General features: G+C 42.9%; 1 protein-coding gene across 3 annotated transcripts in view; it reads left to right on the top strand.

Moving 5' to 3' along the window:
* Nucleotides 1-672: 672 nt before the first annotated feature.
* The window catches only part of LOC126174778 (zinc transporter ZIP11), a 422,454-nt gene continuing 408,108 nt past the window's right edge, over nt 673-15,018 (top strand). For 2 of the 3 annotated variants that reach the window (XM_049921123.1, XM_049921122.1), the window contains exon 1: nt 673-867. In XM_049921123.1, the coding sequence (XP_049777080.1) occupies nt 760-867 (108 nt within the window). In that variant the 5' untranslated portion in view covers nt 673-759. The remainder of the gene's footprint in view (nt 868-15,018) is intronic. The other variant, XM_049921124.1, reaches the window with a different exon arrangement.

Here is a 15,018-nt window from a genome sequence, read left to right as displayed (position 1 = left end):
CATATGCATGGGTCCAGTACTAAACAAGACTAACATGGGGTACTGAACGCACACTGGAAACGGTAGCACCAAATGGTCACAGTTTTGTTTGACTCTTGGGAGAGTGTTACAGAGGTGCTGAAGAAACTGAACTGGCAGACTGTTGAAGATAGACGTAAACAATCCAGAGGAAGCTTGCAAAGTTTTAAGAACCACCTTTAAATGATGACACTTAAGATGTAAGGTATTCCCCTGCATGTCGTTCACGAAGTTATCGCGAGAATAAGATAAGATTAATTACAGCACTCACAGAGGCATTTAAACAATCATTTTTTCTGTGGTCTATAAGTGAATGGAACAGAAAGAAACCTTAAAAACTGATACAATGGGCCGTATCCTCCACTATGGACTTCACAGTGGTTAACAGATTTCAGATGTAGATGTAGACGCGCCCGTTTTGTGTTGGTGTCTGTATGTGTTACGTTGTAATTACTAGAAGATATGCTGCATTCGCTTGTACAAGAATGATAAAATACGAAGATGAACAACATAATAGAACAGAAAATATGAAGTTAAAGCTTACAGTGAAATTCAGTCGAGAGAAGCGTCGCAATGTCTGTGGCTTGGCATAGAGTGACAGATTGGCGTTAAGGATTGTCTTATGATTATCTTTGAAGCCGCTTAAAACATTCTTCTTCTACAACGTCTTTGCCATATGTTTAAATGTTTTGATAGGGTAGATGTTTATTATTATTAGTAAATTTGTAGAAAAAACAAATTATGATTCGCACATGGGGCCCAATCACCCAAGCATTATTAGGCACACTTTTAACATGGGGAATCACTGCAGCCGGCTCGGGAATGGTGATAATTGTCAGAGGTACACAGGTACGTGCTTTAATCCTAACCTCAGTGTAGCTTCTAGATAATATTTATTCCTTGTCATAACATTTTCAGGAATAAAAAGTGTTCCTGTATAGCCAACAAACTCATGTGCCAAGTCAGATCGTATAAGCAGCGTTAATTAATGATCAAGCTGTATTTGTCACGATCCACGTCAGATGTTTCCAGGAGTAGCAGAAGAGTTCTGGCGTCGTTCGATAGCAGCAAAGTGTCAGTAGTTGCACGGAAATGTTAGAGGAAGACATTTGTTGAACATATCGCGACCGTAGAATGTTTTGATTCTGTTCTAATAGATGCCATTCAAATTTCTGACAAAACTGTTTGTGAAGCTTTGGTAACTTAAACTCATGTTGCCAAAGTCGGAAGCAAAGTATAAAAAAAAAAATTGTGCACGTGAATATTTTTTCTTGGCAAAATGAATAAAAAAAATTGACGAATACTCGTGTGCAGATTCTTTGTTTGAGTGGTTATTGCTACGTATTTTTTGAAGTTTATGAGCGTCCATAATTAAGTATCAGTAATGAGCCAGTGTAGTTTTTGTATAATTTACCACACTCGTGTTGTGTAAACTAAAGGTGCAAGGAGTATCATTATTGCTATTTCAGCTGAATGTTTGGGATTGCCTTTCGTTTTTTTACAGTAGTGATGCTCTTTAGGGTAAAACTGTACCTTCGTAATAAAATTTGAATGTAAGACATTCCGAATGAAGGACAAAAGTGACATGTCAGTCATGCTTTTTGATAGTATCTGGTATTTGATGAAATAGTAAGTGTTTGAGCAGCTATTGGTTTTTCTAATCAGGCTGTTTATCAATAACTACCACAAAACTTGTACCTGTTCTTTTGTTCACTTTTGGTACTTAGAATGCTTCTACTTACCTGTTTTAAATTTTGGAGAGGCCCATTATTACTGAAATTGTAATGGGTTCTATATATTCATTGCTTAGGTGATGTGTGCCAGCCAGATCTTGTTGATCAAAACTAGTGGCGTAATAAAGAGATTCACTTAGCAGGTGTCACGTGGATTTACAAACAAATTATAAAACATGCCTATGTTACAACTCTGGAAGGATGATGTATTGAAAATCATTTTCATGTTTCCAAGTATCAACCTGCGTTGTTCAAGCATTAATAATTATGGTAACTAATGCTGTGTTTCTGTTTTGACCTTGGACTGTTATTGCCAAAGTGATTTTTAAAAAAAGTTGCTCATCATAGGTGGGTTATCTGACTTTAGAACTTGCAGATTGTTGTATCCTGCTTCTGACATTCCATAGAAGTATGGTAGTCTCCTGGCCTCCTGTCTGAAAACTGCTTTGGTGCATCTCCGGTGCATATTAGTTTATATACATTGACACACACACACTCAGTGGGACACGTTACAGTCCTGGTGGGTCTGTCTCACAACTAGTCATCTCAGTACCATTACTAGTCATTTCCTTTTTCAGTTCCACTTGTCTATAGAGTGAGGGGGAGAAAAGGGTGTCTACATGCCTCTATACGAGCTCTAATTTGTGTTATATTCTTGGTGCATGTGCTTCATGTGTGTTGGTGGCAGTAGAATCATTCTGCAGTGAGCGTCAAACGCCAGCTCTCTAAATTTTCTCAATTCTTCCTTGAAAATACAATGACTGTCCATCCAAGGACCACCATCTGAATTTATGAGAGACCTTTGTAATACTTGTTTGTTGTTCAAACCTGTTGTTGTTGTGGTCTTCTCCTGAGACTGGTTTGATGCAGCTCTCCATCCTACTCTATCCTGTGCAAGCTTCATCATCTCCCAGTACTTACTGCAACCTACATCCTTCTGAATCTGCTTAGTGTATTCATCTCTTGGTCTCCCTCTACGTTTTTTACCCTCCATGCTGCCCTCCAATGCTAAATTTGTGATCCCCTGATGCCTCAGAACATGTCCTACCAACTGGTCTCTTCTTCTTGTCAAGTTGTGCCACAAACTCCTCCCCAATTCCATTCAATACCTCCTCATTAGTTATGTGATCTACCCATCCAATCTTCAGCATTCTTCTGTAGCACCACATTTCGAAAGCTTCTATTCTCTTTTTGTCCAAACTATTTATCTGTCCATGTTTCACTTCCATACATGGCTACACTCCATACAAATACTTTCAGAAACGACTTCCTGACACTTAAATCTATACTCGATGTTAAAAATTTCTCTTCTTCAGAAATGCTTTTATTGCCATTGCCAGTCTACATTTTATATCCTCTCTACTTCGACCATCATCAGTCACAAATGTAGTGGCTCGTCTCTGAATTGCTTTGATGTCTTCCTGTAAACCAATGTGACGCAGATCCCAAACAGTTGAGCGCTTCTCAAGAATGTGTTGTACTAGTGGCCTTTTCTGCTAATGTGGTAAAGGACCAAAATTGAAGGTTGATAAAAGAAGAAGAAGAAGTTACTGGCCTATACTTAGTGAAGGGTCAGCTGACAGGTTTTAACAACAGATTGACTAGTCAGCTGTTTCTTCATTCTGTATATGTTTTCAGTCAAATGAAACTAGTAACTGCTTTCAAGTCAGTTATATGAATGTTCTTCACTCACTCTTTAGGTCTGAGTTTTTTCTGTTAATGTGAGACAACTGACTGAGAAAAGTCTTACTATGTCATCGGTTGTATGGATAATGTCACTCATGTCTCCAGGCAGGAGCGTTTTCACTTAATTATTGTTAGCCTTTTCAGTTAAAACTAAATGATAACCAGGGCTCCTAACTTTTTTTTTAGCGAGTAATAATTTACCTTCTTTCAAAGAGGGGTAAATAAACAGTATAATGTATTTGCAAGTTTATTTACATATTCGTAAAGTTAAATATGAATGTTTCATACTGCTGGTATAAGTAGGCTTATCAATTTTTGATTGGTTTTAAGAGTTCAATACGTGGTGCTACATTGTAAATTTAATTTGTTTAGATAAATGAAGTTATGTTTTTAATTTAAATTTATTGAGCCTGTCTTTCTCCTCCTGCCAGTTGCGCAACCCACTCCCCCTGTTCCTCCCCTGCACCTGCAATAATTCTCTTTTGGTAAATGATAAATTGATGTGATTAGAAACTGTGAACAATACAATTTCAAACAATGGGAAATCCAGGGTAGACTTTAGCAATATAATGAAAAGGATTAGTTGCTACTCACCATGTAGTGGAGATGGTGAGCCACAGAAAAGCACAACAAAAGGCTGTTAGAAAGTTAGCTTTTGTCCAACAAGGCCTTTGTCAACACACACACAGAGTCTCTGGCAGCTGGAGCCTGTCTCCTGGCTCCAGCTGCCAGAGACTGTGATCATGTGCGTGTGAATTGCATTTGTGTGTGTGGTGTGTATTTTTGACGAATGCCTTGTTGGCCAAAAGCTAACTTTCCAACAATCTTTTTGTTGTGCCTTTCTGTGACTCAGCATCTCCACTGTATGGTGAGTAGCAACTATCCCGGTTTTAAATGGTGACTTAATCACTTGCTGTTTAAGCTTGTAGTGGCAAATGCCAGAAGTGTTTTTTACGAAAAATATTTATCATTTCTTAATTTTCTTTGAATTTTCTTAGTCAATATAGTTTCATAATATGGGTCATTACTGCAGATTGCATACACACGACATTGAATTTATGTTGAGAATTATTTTTTTTATCCAGTCATAGCTTATTGTTCCTCCCACTACTATTTATATTTATCTCTTGTATGTATGTATTAAACCGGGGACCTAGAAATGATGGAGAGGCTTTGCCCCGCCATAGCTCTTAGTGGTTCACAACCCCACAACAGTCCATCCACCCCACCGCCACCCTACACCGAACTCAGGGTTATGGTCCCAGGGAACATATCATACCAAACAAGTGTAACCCTAAATGTTTGCGCGGTAGAGTAATTATGGTGTCCATGTATGTGTAAACGGTGTTTACGCTGCAATCACTGACACAATGTAACTGAGGCGGAATAAGGGGAACCAGCCTGCATTCGCTGAGGTAGAGGGAAAACTTCCTTAAAAACCATCCACAGGCTGACCTGCACACCGGACCTCGACACTAATCTGCTGGCGTATTCGTGCCAGGGACCGGCATGCCTTCCCGCTTGGGAAGCATGGCGTTAGACCACACAGCTAGCCGGGCGGGCTATTTATCTCTTAGTTAAGGCTTTATTGTTTTACTGCTGTATCATAATCACTTTCAGTGTTATTTATTTCCATTTAAGCTGTATAAACAAACAAAATATGTTTATGAATTCCAAACATCACAACTTTTTACAACACTTGAAATGCAAAAATGTGGATGATGTAACTCAAGGTTGTCTCCAAAGGTGGTCTAACATGTTGAAATGTGTGTCTGTACTTGTGTTAATATCGAGACAGATGTTTTTTGTGTAAGTGTCTGTCTATCATGTTACTGAGATGGAACTTGCTAGTTGTCTTTCCTGTGATCAATGGTCACAGTGGAGTAGTAGTCCCTCTTTCTCCACAGATGCAATCAGCTTTCTGATGGGGATTTACATGCAGGAAATAAGTGGGGTATGGTAGTGCTGGTTAAGAAATGAACCATACTGTGTCTGGTGTTGACACATATTGTCTTGAGTCACTCCCAGATGTTGAGGAAGAGTGCATCTACTCTACAAGCTGTTTCCCAGTTATCCCACTCCTGGTGTTGACACGTATTGTCTTGAGTCACTCCCAGATGTTGAGGAAGAGTGCATCTACTCTACAAGCTGTTTCCCAGTTATCCCACTCCATTTACCGTGGATTTACTTTTCAGTCTTTGAGCTCTCTCCAGATCTGTATTTCTCTTCCAAGGAGATCTCCAAGTCTGTCTCTTTTCAGCAAATATTTTGCCACATGACACTTAATAGTTTTGTGTATCGAGTATGTCCTGACCACCATGCACAATGCCACCACTGATATGGTGCTGAAAGCCCCTGGTAGCCATGGGAGCACCTGTGTCCACATGCTGGTAGCAAAACAAATTGTTGATTTATTATTATAGTCGTGGGTAATCTGTAATTCACTGTGTTGATCGTGCCAAGTGTTTGCTGTTATGTGCATGCCCTTTCTGTATCTGGTTTCTTATGTTAATTAAAGTTTAAGACAATAATGACAAAACAGTAGCTTGTAACCATGTTTTATTTTATATTTTCGTCTAGTTTAACTGTAGAATTCCTTTGTAAATTTTCTTTTCAGCATGCTGTAAATGGTCTATTAGCCACAATGGTGTCGGCTTGGAGAACACCAATTGCTCATGGTTTGAAGTACTGCTGACATTTTCACTCCAGGCTGCTCTCTTCAGTTAGCCATTATCACAGGAGGGAGGTTTTCAGCAAATGTGACTGCTCCCTCTTTGCAATCATCCCATTCCATTTATCTGAATAGTCCAATGCAGGTAGATCTCTTCAAGCTCCTATTGGTAAATTTTTTGCTGACCTTGGTTCTCTGCTTGCTGATCAGCAACTCTTTCTGCAGTAGTCAAGGCTGTTGTATATAGCCGCTGGGAGCTGCAGGTCTCAAAGATGTGAAAACATTGCTGGGCACCAAAATTGCTGAATGCTCTTGCTTTACATCTATTAGTAAAGCTATTGCATATTTCTTTCATATTCTTTTACTATTCAAATAACCTGACGAACTGGAATGTCTTTCGATTTTCCTGGTGTGAATTTGAGTTGATCGGGGACCAGGCCCCTGAGTGCCCTTTGTATCTAAAAACAAAGAAGTGACTCCTCTACCTTAGACATTGAGTTTGGAAGGCAACTTGGTCAATAAGATTTGGGTTCTGAAGTAATCTTGCCCACAGATTTTTAAGTAATTACTGTATTTGCTAATTTCTAGTCCTCAGGCACTTGTCCAAGTCAAGGGGTGTTGCTAAGACGTTTTTTCAGGTATGGGGTGATATGCACAGTGACCTGCTGTGGTACTTGTTAGTGAATTTCATAAGGGCTGGGAGATTTCCCTGTAACCTCTTAATGGCTGAAGTAACCTCCTAATGGCTGAAGTAGCTTCCTCTTGTATGAAAGGATGGAAATGGTGCCCATCATGTAATGCATTTCCTTCTTTGTTTATAATTGCACGTGTTTAGGATCGTCAGTGTGTGGATTGTCATCAGATAAGAGCTTATATAAAAGAAGTTCTATCTTGTGCCTCTGTCCCAGTATCATTTCACCACTATCCTGCCTCAGTGTTGATAATACTAATGGCATTTTTATTCTCTTGGTCAAAGTTTATATGGCTCATCCCAGTGATTAACTGTCCTTATAATCCTCCCAGTGTCTCTTTCTAGCACCTGTCAAGGGGCTCACAACTCTTTTTGTGAGCTTGTGCTTGGCTACCATGAGGCCGCAGCCTTTGCAATACTACTTCCCATGCTGTGCTGCAAACCTATACTTCCACAATCTGTTTCCCCCTCTGCCTTTCCATTGGATGGCCTTTTGGGTGTACACCGTGCTTGGACTGGGTACATGATTTAGGACCCAAGTTTTCCATTTCATTAATGGTATTCTCTACACTTTTTCTTTAATAAATACATGGTCCCCATTGGTGGGTTTGCCACCTTTCTTTCCAAATTAATCAGAAGTGTGTATTGTTCAGGGAAGGTCACTCATTGTGTGTCTGTTCCACCTTTGTGCCCTTCCAGCTAAACACCCTTCCTTTCCAGTAAGGTAGTATACCCAAAACCCAGCAAGGTAGCAAACCCGTTTTTTGTGTGTGTGTGTGTGTGGGGGGGGGGGGGGGGGGGGTTGTCGAGTATGTGGATGACAGTAGCCTGACCACGCAGAATCTCACTGTTGGTGTCTGAGGTGAAACCTCCCCTTGTATATGCCAAGGAATATGTGCCCGTCATGACAGTCATTGGGAGTCTGAGCAATGGGTTACTGGTCAGCTAGCCATTGGTGAGGTTGGGTGTCACCCATGGGGAGAATCTCGAGTGGTTGGCACCATAGCGGATTACTTGCTTATGAAGCAGTTGAAGCTTTCTCCTGCTGGTGGTCACAAGACCCCAGCAATCTCTTCAGAAGAAAAGAACTCATTCAATGCAGAGGCATATGACCCCAAAATGTTTCCTTCCTTCATGGGAGGAATGTAGAGCTAAGTGACAAGTAGAGAAATCCTTCCCCCATCCCCCCCCCCCTCCCCCTCCAATACCTAGTTTGTAAAAGAACATATGGGGATTCTTTTTTTGCCACAAAGCCTTTATTCTTTGTGGAGTCTATAGAGGGAAAGATTGGGAAAGTAGCATCCATCTACAAAATGGAAAACAGGTCAGTTTTAATTAAAACAGCATCCTCTGCCCAGTCATGAGCATTGCTTGTGGCTTGTGACAAGCTGGATAACATCCTATGACTATCACTCCCCATAATAGTCTGAACGTGGTTCAAGGTGTAATTTTGCATTGTGGCCCCCTCTGACCACCTCTTGCAATCTGATGGTGAGCTATGCACCACCTTGGGGCAACTCTGTCCATCATGTTCACAGAGGGCCGAAAGACAATAGGGTTGCTACCGGGCCCTTCATCTTGGCCTTTGAGGGCAAGTCAGTGCCTGAAAAGGGCAAGGTGGTGGTGTATCAATGTAACATGAAACCTTATGTTCTCCCCTCCCCCAATGCAGTGCTTCGAGTGTATGAAATCTGCGCACATCTCTTTGTGTTGAAACACCAGCCCAGTCTGTAGGGAATGTTGATGACCATTGCACACTAATGTTCCTTGTGCTCCTCTCCCCTGTCTGCACCGAGTGTGGGGAGCACCACTCTCCCTGCTCGCCAGACTACACAGTCTTTCAGAGAGAGGAAAAAAATGTGGTAATATAAGACTCTGGACAGATTGACATACCAAGAGGCCAATAAAAAGTATGAGTATCTACATGCTACATGCATGGCAGTGTCAAAAGCTACAGCTATGATGATGTCACCCTCTCTGCCATGGTATGCATCTTACAGTGAACCCTCAGGGTTGCTTGACCATTCCTGCTCCCCTGATGATTAGGGTCTCTCTTCCTGTTGCTTTCCCACATCCACTGTGGGAACAGTGGCTCCGCACCCACCAGGAACGCCAATCCCCATCCCCCAACCATACACACATCACCCTCATCTCGTGTTTCACGTTAGGAAGGGGTCCCTCGGGACACTCTCCTCCATGTTTTCTGCCAGTTTTCGACTGGATATCAGCCAGCGGCTGAAGGAGCCACAGCCTGCTAGTCGTAGGGCTTCACAATCTTCTTCAGCCCCTGAAACTAATTCTGGGAAGCCCTCACAGTCATCCAAAACCCCTAAAGAAAAGAAAGACAATAAGGAATCTTCCAAGATGAAGGAAATTCCGGAGGGCTCCGTGTTAGCAGGTCCCACATGTTCTCCTTCTGCGGCCATGGCAGTGATCCTGATAGCCCAAGGCTCCAGATCGCATCACACAACGTGTCTCAGAACCTGTGTGTCATGATACCATATTCTCACACCCACCAAGTGAACCTGGGACATAACCTGCCTCCTTGGCCTCTTCAGGCCCACACAATATACCGACAGCCCGATTCTCCACTGGAATTGCAGCAGTTTCTCTTAAGCTCCTCCCCTGATTTCTGCATTGCCCTTCAGGGGGCTTGGTTTCCAACAACATGGACCCCCTACCCTTTGTGGCTGCTGTGGATATTTTAAGAATGGTGCTGATTGTGATAGTGTTTTTAAGAATCGTGCTGATTATGATAGGGTTTCAGGAGGAATTTGCACATATGTTCTGGACTCTGTATATAGTTAACCTTTGTCTTTTGATACAACTTTGGTGGCTATGGCTGTTTGGAAAAGGGCATTTCAGTATTTTACCATATGTGATATATATCTCCCTCCTTATGACAGAGTGCCTCAGAACACATAGTCTACCTTGGTTTTTCAGCCCCCCCCCCCCCCCCCGCTGCATCTCCTAATCTTGGGCAACTTCAATAGTTGTAACCCCTTATGGGGTGGAACCAGGTCACTGGCCTTGGTAAAGACGTCACAAACATGGCAGATATTGACCTCTGTCTCTTGAATACTGGTGCCTCAACACACTTCATTGCAACACATGGAACTTAAACTTCTTGGCAGATCAAAACTGTGTGCCAGACTGAGTCTCGAACTTGGGACCTTTGCCTTTCATGGGCAAGTGCTCTACCATCTGAGCTACCCATGCAAGCTTCACGACCCATTGTCACAGCTATAATTCCATCAGTACCTTGTCTCCTACCTTCCAAACTTCACAGAAGCTCTTCTGCAAACCTTACAGAACTAGCATACCTGGAAGAAAGGATACTGCAGAGACAGGGCTTACCGTCAGCCTGGGAGATATTTCCAGAATGAAATTTCCACTTTGCAGCAGAGTGTGCACTGATATCAGTTTTAATCTGCCAGGAAGTTTCATATCAGTGCACACTCTGCTGCAGAGTGGAGATTTCATTCTGGAAACATGGAACTTACTCGGGCATTGATCTCTCGTATTTGCAGCCCTGATTTTCTCCCATCTGTCCACTGGAGGGTCCACAATGACCTGTGTGGTAGCGATTGCATCCCAATCTTCCTGTCCTTCCATTATTGTCACTCCCATGTGTGCCTGTCTAGATGGGCTCTCCAAAATGCTGACTAGGATGCTTTCTGAGCTCCCTGCTAAATGGAGGCACTGACGAGGCTGTCTAGAATGCAACAGCAGCCATTCCATTGGCAGCCGACTTAGCAGTCCCCTATTCTGTGGCAGCTCCCCATCGGAAGGTAGTTCTTTGATGGACCCCAGTAATCGTGAGGCCATTAGAGATCATAGGTGGGCTCTCCAAAACCATAAGTGGCATCCATCAGATGAGTACTTCATTGCCTGTAAGTGGCTGTGTGCTCAGGTCTGCAACTTACCAAAGTGATGGAAACACGAATGGTGGGAATGGTACATTTCATCCATTGGACCACTTGTGCCTCCTTTGTGAATACCAATATTCTGCAGGTGTGGTTGCTATTTCCTTGGATGGTGCTGTTTTTGGCAAACCAGATGCTGTAGCTGAAAATTGTGCTCTGCATTATACTCAAACCTCAGGGGCTGAGAATAATAAACCTACCTTTCGTGTCCTTAGTAAGTGGATTGAACAGTTGCACTTCTCTCCCTGCATGCCATCTGGAGCCCTATAATGCTCCATTCAGTGAGTAGGAATTCTTCAGTGCTCTAGACAGAGGCCCTGATACAGCTCCATAGCCAGACTGGATCTACAACCAAGTGCTCAAACATCGACCAGTGGATTGTCAGCTTTATCTCCTTACCATCTTCAACCATATCTGGATTGAGGGTGAGTTCCCACTCAATGGCGGGAAAGTATCATTGTCCCGGTACTGAGACCGGGTAAGCATCCCCTATATATGGACAGCTATCGCCCATGTTATTTGTAAGTTGTTTGAATGCATGGTGAGCTGATGCCTGTGTTGGTTGCTGGAGCCTTGGGGGCTTCTGGCTCCATCCCAGGGTGGTTTTCGCCAAGTCTGTTTCAGTGTTGATAATTTGCTTTGCCTGGAGTCTGCCATCCAGACAGCTTTTGACCTACATAAACACCTTATTACTGTTTTCTTTGAGCTACTAAATGCTTATGAAATCACATGACAACATCACATCATTTTCACCTTACATGAGTGGGGTCTTTTTTGTCCAGATCTTCTTGTTGCACTGTAGTTTCCAGTTTCGAGTTGGTGTTTCCCATATTCCCCCCCCCCCCCCCCCCCCCCCCCATATCAAAGGCAATAGTACCCCACAGGGCTCTGTAGTAAGTATCTCTGTCTTCTTAGTCACTATCAGTGGTCTAGCAGCAGCTGTGGGGGCCTTCAGTACCACCCTCCTTGTATGCCAACGATTTTTGCTTTTACTATTGCTGACTGCAGGACACCATTTGAAAGACACAGTCATGGCTTTCAGTTTTCTGCTGCCAAGAGTCCCGTTATATACTTCTGTTGCCATCGTGCTATTCATCCGCAACCAGAACTTCACAATGATGACCAGTTACTAATGTGGTGGAGACTTATTGCTTTTGGGACTGATCTTTGATGCCCGGCTGATGTGGCTTCCCCATCTTTGTCAACTTAAGCAAAGGTGTCAGCTATATTGTAATACACCTCACTGCCTCAGTAGCACCAACTGAGTTGCAGACCGTACTACCCTACTGCAGCTTTGCAAAGTCCTGATCCTGTCCTGTCATGATTATGGGACTCTGACATATAGTTTGGCGTCACCCTCAGCATTGTGATCACTTGACCCGATATACCAGTGTTGAGTCTAGCCTGCAACAGGAGCCTCTCGAACTAGTCCTGTGAATAGTCTACTCATGGATGCTGGGGTACTTCCATTATGGATCAGATGCCAGCAACAGCTACTCAGTTATGCTATGTTTGTTCACAGCTCCCCTAAGCATTCTCTTTCCTAATAGGGAGGTCCACCTCCCACAACAGAGGCCTAGAGCTGTGGTCACCATTGCAGTTTGACTGCAGTGTCTCTGCTCTGAACCCCAACTTCCCCACTGTCATCTCTTGTCAATGAGCAATTGTGTATGCCATCATGATGTGTTCCCTGACCTCGGATCTGTGTCAGTTTGTCCTTTGGACCAAAAGATTTAGTTGACCCCATGGTGGTTCACCATCTGTTCCTGGCTGTTTTCGTTGCATTTATGGGTTCCAAAGTGGTATAAACTGATGGCTCAATGATCGATGGACAAAGCGGTTTTGCATACGCATAGGCAAGATGCAGTGAACTATGCTCCTTGCTGGATGGATGCATTATCTTCACTGCTGAATTGGTGGCCATCAAATGAGCCCTTAGCCATGATCATTCATGCACTGACAATATGCTTCTAATCTGCAGCGACTCCCTGAGTAGCCTTCAGGCTAAAGAAAAGTGCTACCCTCGTCACACATTACTCATGACTGTCTACACTTTTCTTTCTGATCTCCATCAAGCTGGATGGCCAGTCATCTTCGTTTCGACCTCTGGACAAGTTGGGATCTCAGGGAATGAACATGCCAATTGCTTGGCAAAGTTGGCTACCAGAAACCTAATTTTGAAAATGGGAGACCCAGAACTGGACCTTCAGTCAACTCTGTGCTATCAACTGTTGGAGGCTTGGAACTCAAAATGGTCCACCCTGGACCCCCCCCCCCCCCCTTCCCAAAAAAAAAAAAAAATAATTATTATAATATTGAGGGCAATAAAGGCGACCACAACCATGTGGCAGGCTTCCCTTCGCACTCGTCACAGGGAATCCCCTGTCCATTGTGGGCTACGCATTGGCCACACTTGGCTGGCCCACGGCCACATTCTCTAACCTGAGGACCCAGTACACTTAATCCTTCGCTGTCCTAAGTCCCCACCTGTGGATGGCTTGGCTAGGGGCCGCAGGCGGAGGGGGGATGGCATATAAAGGCAGCATCTAGCAGAAGTCATCAGGAGCACCTGAAGATGGAGGATGTCAGCTTGGCAGAATTTTGCGCCTTTTGGACAACACCACCTGGCCGATTAACTGAGAAATATTCAAAATCTGCCTGTTGTTGTTGTTGTTGTTGTTGTTGTCTTCAGTCCTGAGACTGGTTTGATGCAGCTCTCCATGCTACTCTATCCTGTGCAAGCTGCTTCATCTCCCAGTACCTACTGCAACCTACATCCTTTTGAATCTGCTTAGTGTATTCATCTCTTGGTCTCCCTCTACGATTTTTACCCTCCACGCTGCCCTCCAATACTAAATTGGTGATCCCTTGATGCCTCAGAACATGTCCTACCAACAGATCCCTTCTTCTGGCCAAGTTGTGCCACAAACTTCTCTCCAATCCTATTCAATACTTCCTCATTAGTTATGTGATCTACCCATCTAATCTTCAGCATTCTTCTGTAGCACCACATTTCGAAAGCTTCTGTTCTCTTCTTGTCTAAACTATTCATCGTCCATGTTTCACTTCCATACATGGCTACACTCCATACAAATACTTTCAGAAATGACTTCCTGACACTTAAATCTATACTCGATGTTAACAAATTTCTCTTCTTCAGAAACGCTTTCCTTGCCATTGCCAGTCTACATTTTATATCCTCTCTACTTCGACCATCATCAGTTATTTTGCTCCCCAAATAGCAAAACTCCTTTACTGCTTTAAGTGTCTCATTTCCTAATCTAATTCCCTCAGAATCACCCGACTTAATTCGACTACATTTCATTATCCTCGTTTTGCTTTTGATGATGTTCATCTTATATCCTCCTTTCAAGACACTGTCCATTCCATTCAACTGCTCTTCCAGGTCCTTCGCTGTCTCTGACAGAATTACAATGTCATCGGCGAACCTCAAAGTTTTTATTTCTTCTCCATGGATTTTAATACCTACTCTGAATTTTTCTTTTGTTTCCTTTACTGCTTGCTCAATATACAGATTGAATAACATTGGGGAGAGGCTACAACCCTGTCTTACTCCCTTCCCAACCACTGCTTCCCTTTCATGTCCCTCGACTCTTATAACTGCCATCTGGTTTCTGTACAAATTGTAAATAGCCTTTCGCTCCCTGTATTTTACCCCTGCCACCTTTAGAATTTGAAAGAGAGTATTCCAGTCAACATTGTCAAAAGCTTTCTCTAAGTCTACAAATGGTAGAAACATACGTTAATCTTTCTTCTAAGGTAAGTCATAAGGTCAGTATTGCCTCACGTGTTCCAGTATTTCTACGGAATCCAAACTGATATTCCCCGAGGTCGGCTTCTACTAGTTTTTCCATTCGTCTGTAAAGAATTCGTGTTAGTATTTTGCAGCTGTGGCTTATTAAACTGATTGTTCGGTAATTTTCACATCTGTCAACACTTGATTTCTTTGGGATTGGAATTATTATATTCTTCTTGAAGTCTGAGGGTATTCCGCCTGTTTCATACATCTTGCTCACCAGATGGTAGAGTTTAGTCAGGATTGGCTCTCCCAAGGCTGTCAGTAGTTCCAATGGAATGTTGTCTACTCCGGGGGCCTTGTTTCGACTCAGGTCTTTCAGTGCTCTGTCAAACTCTTCACGCAGTATCGTATCTCCCATTTCATCTTCATCTACATCCTCTTCCATTTCCATAATATTGTCCTCAAGTACATCGCACTTGTATAGACCCTCTATATACTCCTTCCACCTTTCTGCTTTCTCTTCTTTGCTTAGA

Source organism: Schistocerca cancellata, chromosome 3 (genome assembly GCF_023864275.1).
Source record: "Schistocerca cancellata isolate TAMUIC-IGC-003103 chromosome 3, iqSchCanc2.1, whole genome shotgun sequence".
NCBI lineage: Eukaryota > Metazoa > Arthropoda > Insecta > Orthoptera > Acrididae > Schistocerca > Schistocerca cancellata.
The sequence above is the reverse complement of the archived record's forward strand: the minus strand, read 5'-3'. Positions and strand labels throughout refer to the sequence as shown.